This window comes from Perca flavescens, chromosome 9 (genome assembly GCF_004354835.1).
Source record: "Perca flavescens isolate YP-PL-M2 chromosome 9, PFLA_1.0, whole genome shotgun sequence".
In the NCBI taxonomy this organism is placed as follows: Eukaryota; Metazoa; Chordata; class Actinopteri; order Perciformes; family Percidae; genus Perca; species Perca flavescens.
In genome coordinates, this window is record NC_041339.1 from 15679195 (window position 1) to 15694270 (window position 15076).

The following is a 15076-nucleotide window of genomic DNA, read 5'->3' on the forward strand; positions in this document are numbered from 1 at the left end:
CAGGGATAGTCTGTGAGAGCAAACTGGCAGACTGTGTTGACAGCCTTCAATAAACAGATAAATTATGGATTATAATGTTCAAGGGATAATTACCAGGGGTGGAAGATGCATTTCGATATATACTTAATTACAAGTAAAAGTCCTGCATTCAAGGTTTAGAATCAGAATACTTTATTGATCCCCTCACGGAAATTATCAAAATGCCGCAAAATGCATTCAAAAGTAAAAGTACTTCTTACGCAGAACGGCCCCTTTCAGAGTGTTATATTATTATCTAACCTATTTTATATTATTGGATCATCATGGCCAGGTTGTGGTGGAGCTAATTTGAAGTATTTATAGTGATGTGTGTAGTTTAACTCATAAAAAGGCATCATCTTTTATTAGAATTACGTTTTATATGTAGCCTGATGTCAAAAGTAACCAGTGACTAAATCAGTCAGGTAAATAATGCAGTAAAAAGTACAACGTTGCCCTCAGAGATGTAGTAGAGTAGAGATGGAAAACATATCCTGGCAGCAGCTCAGTCAGTAGGGAGTACAGTTGGGAACCAGAGGGTTGCTGGTTCAAGTCCCCATGTGGACCATTATATGGTGGAGGTGGGACTGGTAGTTGGAGAGGTGCCAGTTCATGACCAAAGTATGGTAGAGGTAAACTGGCACCTCTCCAATTGGCACTGGCCCTGCCAAGGTGCTCTTACCTCAGCTCACTCTGACATCTCTCCATTTAGTGCATGTATAGGTACTGTGTGTGTAATTCAGTGTAATAACAACAGTGAAAACATTGTAATTTCCCCTTGTAGGATTAATAAATATACAATCTATATATTATTATTATTATTATTAATAAAATACTCAATTAAAGTAGAAGATGTAGCCTACTTTCTCCTGTGGTTATTACTATTACAATTCATTATGTTGCCTGCGTGTTATTCCAGGAGTTCGCCTACTTGGCAAATTGGCATTTCAATCAAAAATAGATCTGAAAATATCTACAAGAATATAAATTTGACAGAGTTTGTACCCCCCCCCTCCCCCCCACCCCCCAAAAAAAAAAAAAAAAAAAAAAAAACTCCCATGAAACCACACAATAAGTGTATTTCCAAAGGGAGGCGCGGCCACAGAGGACAGGAAAATATGAATTATGATCCGCCCTCTGGAAACAGCTCAGGGCAGAGCGACAGCCACACAGGAATCCTGGAGGAGAAAGAAAGAATAACATCACTTTTACTTTGAAAGTGGGAAGCTTCACACTCCTGGACAGACATGCGCTGGAAAAGTGAAGTCAAAGTAGAGTGTTGCGTTGTTAACGAGACTGAAAACGGATCTTTGTTGTCCAACGATGAGGTGAGTAACAGACGTGTAGAGCCCGTATTTGTTATCAGCAGGTTGAGGTGTGACTCAGTGTATATAGACCGTGTCGGAAATTAAATATTAGAGGCGAAATTGCTTTGCCAATTAAATCAAAGTGGGCTTCCGTCCGTCATTAAAAGCCGGCCTTCCACAAGCTGACAGCACGGTATTTTCACAATTTGAAGAAATTTCGTAATGCAAATTACCCCTCCCTGAATTCTGCAATTAAAAACTCAAGTAGTTAATGAGACCTCTTCACCTTTTGGTTGCCCCGGGTAGACGTTTTATGGCGAACTTAGCCTTTTAATTGCTGTTATTAAAAAAATCAATGCTCTTCTCCCCCACGAGACCTTTTTTTTTTTTTTTGTTGTTGTTTTGTTTTTGATTGACTCGTGAAATTGGTGTGGGTCGGCGTGTCACGCGCGCACGCAAGCGAGCAGTTGCCGAATCACAAATGCGGATCTCAAGAACATAATGCACACAGGATAGGTATTAGCTCGAGTGTTGTCTGTTTACGTACGTAATGTCTATCCCTCTCTTTTTAAATGTCATTTTGGTAATCGCCGGCGTTGTCATGGTGAGAAGTGAAAGGCATGATATTTATGGGAAGGAGCAGGGGGGCATTTAAGGCAGCTGCGACGGTCGGACAGAGCTGCGTCCTCTTCCCGCCGTGTAGCTTCTCGTCATGTGTGAAGATTGCAAAGGAGACGAAGAGCTGCTAGGCGCGTGCACTGAGGACAGGAGAGACATTATGGTAGGAATGGAATTGTTGTAGGCTAGCTAAAACGTTTTTTTTTGTATTCTCCAAAACATGTTGAGAACGAGAGGCCTTTTTTTTTTAAACTTTTTTTAAACTTTTTTTGTAAAGTTTGTAATAGTCTTGACTACATCAAAAGAACAGGAATATAACAAGCCTATATATGTCTGCGCCATATATGGCCTATACTCCAAATGAGCATACGAGATGATATCCTCTCAGCTAATTAGGCAGGCTAATGAGTGAAAAAACAAGTTCACTTTGATTTCGTTTTTTTTTTTTTTTTTTTTTTGGCATTGGGCTGCATATCTTATTCTGTAAACTGAGCTTGTTTTAAGATACATTATTGTCACAAATCTTTAAGCAAATGAAGCTGAGCCAGAAAAACCTAGAATTTGAGAATAGTATTTTTATTTTAAATGTGACAGTTGTATTACGAGTTTGGTGACTGTGAACATGAGCTGAGTTCAAACACGTTACGTAGCCCATGCTGTGCTGTATAGGGTCGCTCGTGTGCGTCACTTTCTAACCGCAGGTCTGATCCCTTCAGGGCGCGTCGGTGGAAGTTCTGGATGAAGACGCGTCGTCGCTGCGGGCGATGGCATCTGCGCCTCTGTCAGGCAGCGCTGTGTGCGCGAGCTGCAACGAGGAAATTGTGGATAAATATTTATTAAAGGTAAACACTTTTTTTTTGGTGTGCAAGATTTTTTTTTTCCTTTTCTCCCGAGGACTCTGTTTTCATTTAATTTTGGATTATGGCTGATTTCCCCTCGTTTGCGTTTGGATTTCTGTGGTTTTGAAGGCTCACGCTGGTGTTCATGCGTGAACATGGGGCCTGATTGACTTGTGCTAATTCATCCCATCTCTGCTTTAGGTTAACGACTTGTGCTGGCATGTGCGTTGTCTCTCCTGCAGCGTGTGCCAGACTTCACTTGGCAGCCACGCGAGCTGTTACATCAAAGAAAAAGAAGTTTTCTGTAAACTGGATTACTTTAGGTATGTGCATCGGTTTTTATTAAGGCTGCTCAAATGACATTCGAAGCTACCGAAACGAAATTATTGAATGGACCTCTTAATAATTAGGCCACACATTCTCTATTGCAAATCGAGGAATATTGACACAAAATAATAATTAATAATAATAATAATAATAGTCGCAGGACTTGACATGTCACCTTGCTTTGGCAGGATATTTATTTAACTTTAATTGTAATTATTTAGCCTACATTCAGTTAATAATTCCAAACTGAAACTTTTTTTGTAACTTTCCATCATCGCATATAAAAGATAGATGGAGAAATTTTTAGTATTATAAATATTGTGTGCCTACACTAGGAGGAGGAAGATAAAGACTAAAGCTGAGAGTCACTTTAATCTTTGATTCATTTCATTTACCAGGGCCTACTTTATCTCTGGAGCTAGAGCCTAGGTCGGAGTTTTTTTCTGCAGGGGTCAATGCTAGGCCTACATTCTAGGCTAATTCTGCGGGGGTAACACCATATTATTTCATTCATGGCCTAATGGAAATTGGCATCAGTCAGTAAAAAGCCGAAAAGCAACAAGTCTTCGGCGCTGAAGCCTATTATTAAATGCCCTCGGGCAGCTCCTGCGCGTGGGTGTCTAATTTGCTTCACCCTGACGTTCCCCTGCAGAAGATACGGCACGTGGTGCGCGTGCTGCGGCCGGACCATCCACTCCACGGACTGGGTCCGCCGGGCCAAGGGCAACGTCTACCACCTGGCCTGCTTCGCCTGCTTCTCCTGCAAGAGACAGCTGTCCACCGGGGAGGAGTTCGCTCTGGTGGAGGAGAAGGTGCTCTGCAGGGTCCACTACGACTGCATGCTGGACAACCTCAAGCGGGCCGCGGAGAAAGGTGACAGACTCGATGCATATACCCTTAGTTTTTTAAATTTTTTTTAAATGTATTATTTTTTTTTTTACTTTTAGCCCATATAGCACTTTCTAGAGGCCGGAACAGTTACCTAACCCTCATGTTGTCCTCGGGTCAAATTTTACCCATTTTCAAAAAGTTTCTAAAATCAGAATTTTTGGGTTTCTTTCAAACAAATTTGTCAAAAAAAAAAAAAAAAAAAAAAAAAAATAATAAAACAATTACGTGGATAGTTCTATACAACGCTCTCCCCCAGTAAAATAAATGATCAGTTCACTACTTTCATTGAATTTGGGTGTTGTATTCAATTTTATAGCATTTGAAAATAAATTCATAAAAGAATGTTAAAAAAAAAATCAACATAAACATCAGGAAAAGCGACAAAGGTGTCGAAAAGTCGACCAAAATGTTAAAAAATAAGTTTGAATTTTAAATTTTGACCCAGAAAAACAAAACATTGCATGGTCGATGGGAAGACAACACAAAGGTTAAAGTACATCCAAGACTTTTTACATTACATATTTGTTATATTTTGACATAAACAAACACTATTTCCCTTATTGCCAATAATAATAATAATAGGTTACAAATAATCACTTAAGACAAAACTGAAAATCAGTCATTCCTTTCACTTCAAGCTACTGAGAGAAGTTGAATATTCAGTTTTAATGATATGAAATCATTAGTTGTTGTGGGTGATTTGGACCTTGAGTCTGTAATAAAAGTTTTGATTTGATTTGATTAGGTCTATATGGAAATTACTAAAAGGCCTAAAATCAACGTACAAAACCATTTATAGGCTATCATGTCCAGACAATAGTTATCTATTTTAAATCAAAGTTAACTTTTCCCCATTTTTGAATGGCTTGGTTTAAATATGGTCATTGCATGTTGCCCTTTTGGTTTTAAAATGCTGCATTTCAAAGTAATATAGATTTCATATTCTGTGATAAATATTTTAAATATAAATATTAAGATCTTTTAATATGAGAATCTTCTTTGCAGGAAACAGTGTTAACATGGACGGGGCTGTACCCACTGAACAGGAGATCAACCAGCCAAAACCCTCCAAGAGAGCTCGGACCAGCTTCACTGCCGACCAGCTGCAGGTTAACCTCCGTCCTCCTGTAACAGACGCCACATAGATAAACACATACGTATACATACGACAATTCTGCTGGGAAAACACTGAACTCAATACATTTTTAAATAATTTAAACATTATTTAAAATAACTGAGCCAAAAACATTGGCCTCATCCTTTAAAATGTTGTTAGAATTACAAATGTGTGTAATAAAGGTTGAGCATACAAGGTAAACGTAAAAGCAGGTGTCCATTTGAATAAACTCAAATGTAAAGCATTTATTTAACAAAATAAAAACAAATGGGCTGCAGGTACAATGCCACAAACAAGGATGCTTGTTTTTAAATTTACTTTGTACAGTTTTTCCTCACTTAATAATAATAATAATAGTAATAATTATGTCCATTGTTTAGGGTACTATAATTTATAGTCCAAAATTACCCAAAAATGTTTGGATTTTCTGTTGTTGGAAGTATGTTTTTATTGACATTTATCTGTATAAATGTATTTATTTGACTATTTCCACAAACATGTTAACAGCAGTGTTCCACAAAACCAAAAGCTGGTCAAATCTCCACCCAGCAGTTCAACGTTAATTTCCTCACGCGGCGACATAGTAAGCCTGCGTGTTATTTAAATTAATCAAATGTAACTGTTATTGAGCGTCTTCTGCCTCTGAACGTGCAGGTGATGCAGGCCCAGTTTGCTCAGGACAACAATCCAGACGCCCAAACGCTGCAGAAACTGGCGGAGCAGACGGGCCTCAGTCGAAGAGTCATACAGGTCGGTGAAGGGCCGGTGCATGAAGGATGAATATGGATGATGGAATATACAGAAGGATCCTATACTACTTAGAGAGAAGCAAACGTTCAAACTTAACTAGCTGCCGATAAACCACGTACAAAACCAAAAGAAAAACATCAATTTGACCATTAAATTAGCTTTTATCGGTTTCAAATAATACCAGATTGTGTCAAATGATCCTGAATGGCAGAATAAAGAAAAGAAATATAATAGTCAACTTATTTTTTTTTGGACATCATATATTATTGGTTTATGATTATTGTGCATTTTAAATGGTGTAGCTGGTTGAGGTCAAACTAGTTTTAAATACGTTATATTCTGCTTCACAGTTAAATGCAAAGCTGTATTTCACAAGATATGTTTTTAAATGTACGCAAAATATGGATCGCCAAAGTATCCAGTAACTGTAGTTGACAATTGAGTACAAAGTACTACGTTTTCCTCTGGAATGTAGTAGAGTAGAAGTGCAATGCAGCATTAAATAGAAATACTCAAGTAAAGTAATAGTATATACAGTAATTGAGCAATTGTACTCAGTTACTTTCCAGCACTGGTAAAAGCTGTACAACCAGTGGCCGGGTTGGTTCAGTGGGCAGAGAAGTCGCACATATACTGAGAGGTTTATGCCTCGACGCGGAGGTCCAGGGTTCGAATCTGACCTGTGACGATTTCCTGCATGTCTTCCCCCTCTCTCTTACCTAGCTGTCCTGTCAAAATTAAGGTGGAAAAGCCCACAAAATAATCAGTATAACCATGTAAGAACCAGAACACACATATTTTTCTTCTTCTTCTACTACTGTATAGGATAGAACTGGCTGTGTTTCCACTCACACACAGCTTTAAATTACTGGTTGAGACTTCAACCACTTTCCACTGCTAACAATGTTTCGATAGTGACGCTGGTTTTACTCACCAGAAGTGTCTCCTCGACGGTCACTCCATCAGATTTCTTGGCAGAGAGATAAAGGCTTGTACAGTTTACAAGCTAACATGATTACCCAACGTATTCACTGCTTCTTCTTTTACGGCTCGCTACCGTCAGATGCATCCCTACAAAAAAAAGGCGTTTGTCCCGTTAATCAACAGGTCTGGTTCCAGAACTGCAGAGCGCGCCACAAGAAGCACGTGAGCCCCAACCACACTTCCAGCAACCCCCTGACCTCCCTGCAGTCCAGCCGCCTCTCGCAGCCCACCCCGACCCCCGAGGAGCTGCAGTACACAGCGTACGGAGGCCCGGAGGGATCAATGCTCTCTGCACTACACTCCTTCATAGACAGTGAGCACCAGCCTTGTCACGATGATACTGTTTTACTGTGGTTCACTGCTTACTAAAAAAAAAAAAAAAAAAATGTGTCAAATTCCTATTTTAACATTTGAAATATTATATTGTTCTGGTTTATTTAAATGGAACTTCACCTTGAGTATTTTGACTAACAGGAGGCACTAAGAAAGGTTGCCCCCCAACATTATAATATTTTAGATCTATGGTTGTTGCCCCATTATCGCCTTCTTTATTTGCTTTATTGATTGAATGTTTGGCTCTGAACATTACACAGAAAGAAGAGAAGAAGTGAGTGGCAGAAATGAGCCCAAAGAAAAAGATAAGCTTATTTGCTAATATTGTTATATTTAAGTAATGTTAAAAAAAAAATCTCTTCCAAAAGGTAAAGGAGAGCATATATGATTTTTCAAAAATATCAGGTTATAAGATGAACATCGAAACGGATTTGAAGAGTTTTCAAAAGATTTTTTTAAGGTTGCTATATAAAGTTCAGAATATAATGTATACAAAGATACCTTTTTCTATTCGATGAATTAACCTAAACTTAATTGGAATGATACATATTTAAAATGATACGGTTATCCACAAACTATGCTCATGAAATGTAACCTGTAACTGTAACGACTCAAGTGCTCTCTCTTTGTGTTCCCGCAGTACACTCCCCTCCATCCATGTTTCAACCGCTGCTGCCAGCCCACGCCATGACCTCCCTGCCTGTGTCTCACGCCTGAGCGCCGCCCCCCCACACACACACACACACACACAAATCAACCAGCGGTCGTCCTTAGCAGCAGCAGTATTCAGATCTCCACATTTCCTTTACTTCAACTGTCAGTAATTCATTAAATGTTGACATTCTTTGAAAACACTAAATTCACGGTAGATCATATAACGGAGGACTATTATTTGTTCTGTATAATGTGGAATTGGAAAGGTTTTATTGTACCTCATTGGATTGTGACATATAACATTATAGATTTATATTTGTTTGTGTAGTTGATGACAGTTTGACCGTGCTCCTCTAAGTGAACACCACCACCCCCCCATGTCAACTCATTATGAAGGTGAACTTGAAATTGTTTGTATAGCAGTGTTTGGATATTGCAATTTTATTTATTTATTGTATGTGAAGTCTGTTTTGAAAATAAATGTCTAATTTCACAAACCCGGAATGGATGAATGAAAACCGATAGTTTACTGGTCAGATCCAGTGACAGCTTGACATGCTGCAGTGTTAAGAGCTGAATGGGCATGTTTACAAATTGGAAATAAAGTAAATGCATAGTAGAACAACTATTTATTGATGAAAACACAAGTACAAAAACATCTATATTTGAAGGCAATATATTCTGTTAAAACACACATGCAATTTTTACTGTATAAATAAAATATATGGAGGCATTTATACTGTCAGCTTTCTGCACAAATGAGCCACAATAAATAAGAACTGTTTGGAGTATGGACAGGTTTGAGCACTGCGTTTTCAGAGTTTGACTTTTAAAAGTTTGCGGTAAGAGACGCACATTCTAACAAGGAGAGCCGTTTTTCTTGTGTCTACTTGTTGACTGTGGTTGACCAAAAGAATCTAATTTACAGACATGCAAGGGAAGGGGGGGGGGGGAGGCATATAAAAACACAGTTTTTACTTCACTTATCAGATCTTAGGTATTCACCCTTATGGGAAACTAAACCTGAGCTGTATGGACATAAAGAAACAATTCAACTGGGAGACCAGTAGTTATTCATGCTACACGTGTAATATGCCACACTGAACACTACATGCATCATTTCTCTCCTTTCGGATACACGAGCAGAGTTGTTTTGCTTTTACTGAACGGTTATGTTGTACGTGTCCCAGCGTGTTCAGCTCAAACGGCGGCAGAAGGCGTGTGAGCCTGGCGGTGCTGTCACTCTGAGGCACCATGAGGGCAGGCTCTCGGGTTCGACAAACACGGTACAAAGACTCACAAGCATGAGTCACATCTCAAAGATCTCTTAAAGGTTAGCATCATCCCAATGATGCATACATCCATTTAGGAAATAAAAGAAAAACCTCATCAGAAGTTTGGAGGTCTGTGAAACACACGGACAAAGTGTGGGAAACTGCCAACAGCTTGTGTCACTCGTTTATTTATCAGTGACTTTACCATCAACCGGGTCACACCCAAATCTGTGAATAACTCACTTTGTTAGAAAAATTCTTCCAGACGAGACAAAAAAAAAACTAATCAAAAAAAAAATCAGGGATTTCACCAACTAATCAAAAAATCCATCAAACAAACTGCACCGTCCACGTTACCGGCTCGCCAGTAATACAAACAGTCAGGCAAACAGACCTCGACATGGATGCTTTGTCTGATGCCAGAGCTGTGCTTTTACTTTAGAAATAAGAACTGTTGCTCTTCCGTTTTGTTCAGTAATCTTCAGAATTAGGGTGATACTTTATCCTCTACAGGAGTGTGGTCATTCATATTACGGAATAAATCTAAAAATGATCACAGAAACTTCTCAAACCTCTTCAGCAGCTTAAGGCAAATTTATCTGCTCTCCGTCCGCATGTTCAGTCTGTTTGAGACACTCATTTTTTTATTTTTTGGAACGGCTAAATACACTGCGTTTGTAGCTTGTGCAGTTAGCTGTATATTTGTTTGTCAGATATTGCTAAACAAAAGCCTCATATTAAGCCATATTTAGGTGTGGTGGAAACATTTACTAGTGTTATAATTGACATTGAATCATGAGGACCACAGCCACTGTTCTCTGTAACGGAAACCACTTTTTAAAAAAGGAGGTGACTTGTTAATACTAATAAGATACATTTTGGGGGAGTATGACTTTAAGAGCACATGTTGTAATGGTAGGTGGCCCATGTGTAACACCTTGAGGTTCTGCACTCTTTGCTGGTTGGACACACAGGCTGCTGCCGAGAAAATAAATAGCGACTTTATGGTTAAGGGACGTGCTTCCAAACCACCAAAACACAGAGCATCCTTCCACTTCAACCCCTAACATCTGGAAAGCCGTCACTGGCTGCTGACTATCCCTTTAACAAGATATGTTTTTAAAAATTAGAGAAGCTTTTTCAAATAAACTATGTAAATATAAACTTCAAGTAACCTATGGTAGCACAAGGATGCAATTAGACACTGAATGTGGCAATTCTAAGAAAAAGGCACTTAAAAGAGTGAAGTACTTTGAACTGCTGTGCCATTATGTCCTTGGGAGTTAAATATGAAAACAGTGGACGTTGAGTGGCAAATACGTTTCTCAATGTGAGACAAAAATTGTGATAACACAATACACAGACGAGCTGAAGTTTGACCATTTCACGGAAAAACTAGTTCAATCAGCAGTGCATCCACGCCTCAACATCAGTACACATAAGACGTCTACTAATGACTGGCACCACCAAGTGGTAAGAACTGGCAACTACAACAGATTAGGAGCAAAAACAGCTGATATTTACCACAATCTCAATAAAGAAAGAAATCACTCATTCCAATAGGAACTTACTGTGTAGTACAACTGTGGCTGTAAAAAGTATACATATTTATACATACATATATACACACATATACACATATATATATATATACACACATATATATATATATATATATATATATATATATATATATATATATATATATATATATATATATATATATATATATATATATATATATATATATATATATATATATATATATATATATATATATATATTTTCAGTTATAATAATAAAATAAAATTTTTATATTTACAAGAACTTGGTGTGTCTTTGTACACCATTCAAAACTAGACTTGTTTTGACTATCAGGTCCATAAATTGTGTGCATGTGGGAATCTAATTATTAGAATTGCTTATCGGTTTGGTCATTATAGTGCACAGTTGCAACTTGTGTACACTATTTAATGGCACATGGGCTTGTACCATTCTTTGGTACATGACCTGAAGTCTTTCTCCCCCCCACCTTTCATCTTTTCTCTATTTCTTGCTCGTCTTCTTGACGTTCTTCTTGTTGAGGATGTTCCTCAAGGTTTTGTTCATGTAGAAGGGCCGGTCGGGAGAGCCGTCGTTCGCCTCCAGATCCCACACTAGGAGGCAGCAGGAGCAACGGGTTAAAAACGGAGATGGGAATTGCACTGGACAAAACTTAAACCATTTATGTTTATTCAAAAAAAAGGATTTCACATTTTCATTGGATTTCATTGATAAAAAAAATTCTCCTATACAAAAAGAACACTGAATAACCTCCAGATAGATGCGTGTATTATACTTCGCAATACAATACATTTGAACCATCCAATAAAAAAATTTACCAAAAATGGCTTTGACATCCTTTTATAAACTGTATCGCAAAAAAGGTTCCTGGAGTAAGGTCTAAAACCACAGAATAAGAGGAACAATTTATTTTTTTATTTTTTTCACAACTAGGCACATAAACTAGTGGCTGCATTCAGAAGTTTCCTGGAAACTGTTCTATTCAAATCGTAAGCAAAAACCATAAAATGTATTTTGAAGTCTTAACCTCCCACAAAGTCTCTGTCTGGTTTACAGTACATCTGTGAGCTGATCTTTATAATGGAAACTTTGAAATGATTGTGACCTTCTTTTTCTTTTTTTATTATGTAAAATAAGAGAAACCGGTTTTGCTAAGTGCAGAAATACACACCATTTTTGGATCTGTGTTAGTATAAATACGGTGGATCAAAGCAACATATAAAGCCAATGGTAAATATCAACAGCCAGCAAAATAATCATGCTTGACAGAAGAAATAAATCACATGGTTCTTTTCCCACATGTCAAAGTGCATACAAAACATGATTTTACACTAGAAGACCAAAGTGCGACAAGAGGTGTGCCCCATAAGTCCACCAAATTTATTTATTTATTTATTTTTTTTAAATGGTAAAGCCTTATGCCATAGTCCATCAGTGGCATCTGTACATCTTAAGGTCCTTATGTTTGTTTGGGTAAAAATGCTCATATCATATTCATCTTAGCCTGTGCGTCCGTCCTGCGAGTTAGCATGTACCCTCTCAGTAAGGCAGAGGTCAGAAGAGAATACAGAGAAGAAAATAAGCGTGGCAGAAAAAAAGGCAAGTATCTGAGTTGGCTCAAGAGAGTAAGGAAACTGGTCTTTTCTAGTCGCCCATGCCTTTTCTGGGAGGAACCGAAGTAAAAGCATGTCCTTTCATGTCCAAGCCATTCCTGACTGGGATTCATCCAGTGTTGATGTTTAGCCCTACAGTACTCGCTCTCAAATGTCCAGACCCCAACACATACAGCAGATATGGAGAAGTGAGTGAGAGAGTCAGCAGTTAAAGTAGCAGTAAAAGTGGCCGCACATTGCTCAAGAGGCAGCGCATAATTTGGCACCCTCCTCTCCTTTGCGCAGGATCTTGTGCAGGCCAGGAGACATGTAGTAGGGCCTGGAAGAAGAACCGTCATTCCTCTCTAGGTCTTCACCTGAGACCAGGTCCCCAGCACAGCAGAAGACAGGAGGAGCAGGAATAGCAGACAGAGTGACAGCCAGAAAGAGAAAGCAAAGCAAAGACTTAGCAGAGAGAAATATTCAAAACGGTCAGGCAGGAATTAGAGAGCTGAATGAGCAGGAATCTATTTTAGTTGTCATTAAGAGCCCGTTTTTAAGCAGAAGAGTTATTTTCAGCTGCTGACAGGCTACTTGGCATTTCCTTTTTAACCACATTAGCAGTGATCAGTACAAATAGTCCTATTCTCACATTGGGTCATGTAAAGTACTGAAACAATCCTCATACTTACAAAAGCACAGGAACAACGTGTCCACACACATGGCAAAGACGTTTAAAAAGCCATGTGCAATCATGTAGGATCCAAATATCACCGTCTGAAAGAATCAACAGGTTGAAGTCAGTATGCTATACTGTCAACGTTTATTCTGAAAGTCTGTTTTATCATGAGACAACAACAATCTGCATTCCAGCAAACACATCAAGAATAATATGAACCACTAAATCCATCAAAAACAACTAATTACCTTGTGCAACAATCAATGCAATCTGATCTAAATAACTGAAATGGTGTTAAAGGCAACTTTCCACAACTAAGAAAAAAATATGAAACCCAGTGTGCACCCACTGAGCATTAATCTATGCCACAAACTACTTACAAACTTAGACGGCTACATTTTAAGTTCATTCTAAATTATTAAATGTAATCAGTGCCATCCATGTGCAAAAATGTGACAAATGTAAAGGCACAAGATAAACTATATAAATATTTTAGTGGTATATTCTGTGAGAAAAGCAGAAGAATTTTCATTTCAAATTTTTGCCAAACTAATGCTCCAGCTGCATTATAATCTTAAGTTATTTTAACAAAACATGATTACAGGACAGTGTTTCCTCTCTGTTGATTTGACCGCAACATTTCTGTCCCCCACGCTATCAGAAATAGGGCTTCATTGTTAGAGTGCATGTTGGAGAATAGCGAGGACACACGAGGATAACTAGCCAGTTGAGAATGTGTGTGTACGTCCTTGAGAACTCTAAGTGATATAACTTATGTTGTCAGTTCATTTAAGCCTGGTCGTGCAAATTTAAATTAAGTTAACTGGTTATTTTCGTTGGTTGTATTCTTCACCTGCGAGATAAAATGCACACGGCTGTTGATTCGATAGCGATTGCTGAATGCCCTCGCCTACGTTTGTATTTTAGGTGCATTATTTACATGCTGAAGTAGTTACACTGCATTAAGATAATGTAATTAATAGTGGGTTTGTTGTTATTTGCTACAGAATGCTTAGCCTATATATCAAGATCAAAGTTGGCCTATACAGTAACTCAAAAACTACAGTTCAATCACAACTGAAAATATGCCTCATTGTGTGTGTGAATAGAGATGAATAAATATATTAGTTTGTGTTGCAGTTCCATTTTTTCATAGGGGGGCATCTGGATACATGGTAATTTCCCATTTTTTTGGGATCAATAAAAATCTATCTATCTATCTATCTATCTATCTATCTATCTATCTATCTACCTACCTACCTACCTATCCAATCTTATATATGCACAGTCAATAGTTCAAGTCAGAATACAAACATGCCTCATCCTCCCAAAGAAACTTGATTTAGTCGTTCTTCATTGAATAGCCCACATTCTTAAATTCCTTACCAGAAGAGGGACCCAGCAGTAATTTAGGGATGGCGTCTCCTCTTGAATGACTGGTATTTTATGTGTGAAAAAAAAAAAGCAAGAACACCTGGAAAACATAAAAAAAAAAAGCATGGCAGTCGAATTTCTTGTCCAATCCTTAAAAAGGGTTACTTCATAAATCCTTTAAGATCAAACATAAATACATAAGGGATTTTTGGACAAATCAAGCAGCATAATTTATTCTAAGATGCTTTTTAAATTGGTTGAAAGGGGAAACATTAAGGGTTTACAAACACACATTTAGACCAATACATCTTGGACAAATAGCGCACTATTTTTGATGTTCAGGGATTCGTATGGGTAACTTCTAGGATTCATTTTGATTTATGTTTAAATTAAGTTCTCAGTAATTGAACTGAATTTAAGGCCTCCTAAAGAGACTTATTTTTTTTCCACAGACCGGCAGAAAACATGTGCAACAGTACATTTCAACTAAGAATGACACAAACTGAGTGGAAATTAAGTATGAGCATGGCAGAAAAAACTGAGTGAGAGGATTTATCATCCACCTTACAGTTAGGAGGATATCTCATTCTCTCTCTCCTGCAGTTTTTTGTCCATGCCACGGTTTATGTCACATTACAGACTGCAGGTGGCATGAAACTCACCAACACTTCCTGAAATAAGCAGTTTTCCCAAGAAGAGCAGAAAGTCTGTCACCTTGTCGAGGACAGCCACCCTAAAGAGGAGGCAGAGAAAAGC

The 15076-nt window shown here is 38.2% G+C and overlaps 2 protein-coding genes across 7 annotated transcripts in view; one reads left to right on the forward strand and one right to left on the reverse strand.

Moving 5' to 3' along the window:
• The first annotated feature begins 1161 nt into the window (after nucleotides 1–1161).
• Nucleotides 1162–8193, forward strand: LOC114561789 (LIM/homeobox protein Lhx8). 2 transcript variants are annotated; one of them, XM_028587892.1, is made up of 8 exons: nucleotides 1162–1346; nucleotides 2660–2785; nucleotides 2984–3105; nucleotides 3762–3982; nucleotides 5006–5109; nucleotides 5772–5867; nucleotides 6975–7164; nucleotides 7825–8193. In XM_028587892.1, the coding sequence occupies exons 1-8, from the start codon at nucleotides 1266–1268 to the stop codon at nucleotides 7899–7901; spliced, it is 1017 nt and encodes a 338-aa protein (XP_028443693.1). In that variant the 5' UTR covers nucleotides 1162–1265; the 3' UTR covers nucleotides 7902–8193. The 2 variants fall into 2 exon arrangements, with proteins under 2 accessions (XP_028443693.1, XP_028443694.1); XM_028587893.1 differs by lacking the exon at nucleotides 1162–1346 and adding an exon at nucleotides 1775–2106.
• A 2722-nt stretch (nucleotides 8194–10915) lies between these two features.
• Nucleotides 10916–15076, reverse strand: part of slc44a5b (solute carrier family 44 member 5b) — a 44695-nt gene continuing 40534 nt past the window's right edge. For 3 of the 5 annotated variants that reach the window (XR_003693403.1, XR_003693404.1, XR_003693401.1), the window contains 4 exons: nucleotides 14983–15053; nucleotides 14333–14420; nucleotides 12960–13044; nucleotides 10916–11268 (listed from right to left, as the gene is read on the reverse strand). Coding sequence is in view for 1 of the 5 variants with exons in the window: in XM_028588026.1 (XP_028443827.1) it covers nucleotides 11159–11268; nucleotides 12960–13044; nucleotides 14333–14420; nucleotides 14979–15053 (358 nt within the window). In the remaining 4 variants the exon portion in view is untranslated. Of the gene's footprint in view, nucleotides 11269–11388; nucleotides 12645–12959; nucleotides 13045–14332; nucleotides 14421–14978; nucleotides 15054–15076 lie in introns of those variants that run through there. The other 2 variants (XM_028588026.1, XR_003693402.1) reach the window with 2 other exon arrangements.

What these genes read in the sequence shown, in the direction of transcription:
- LOC114561789 (XM_028587892.1), top strand. Translation starts at nt 1,266, where the DNA reads ATGCGCTGGAAAAGTGAAGTCAAAGTAGAGTGTTGCGTTGTTAACGAG. An exon ending in CTTTGTTGTCCAACGATGAG is followed by an intron (nt 1,347 to 2,659) that starts GTGAGTAACAGA and finishes TGATCCCTTCAG; the next exon opens with GGCGCGTCGGTGGAAGTTCT. An exon ending in ACTACACTCCTTCATAGACA is followed by an intron (nt 7,165 to 7,824) that starts GTGAGCACCAGC and finishes GTGTTCCCGCAG; the next exon opens with TACACTCCCCTCCATCCATG.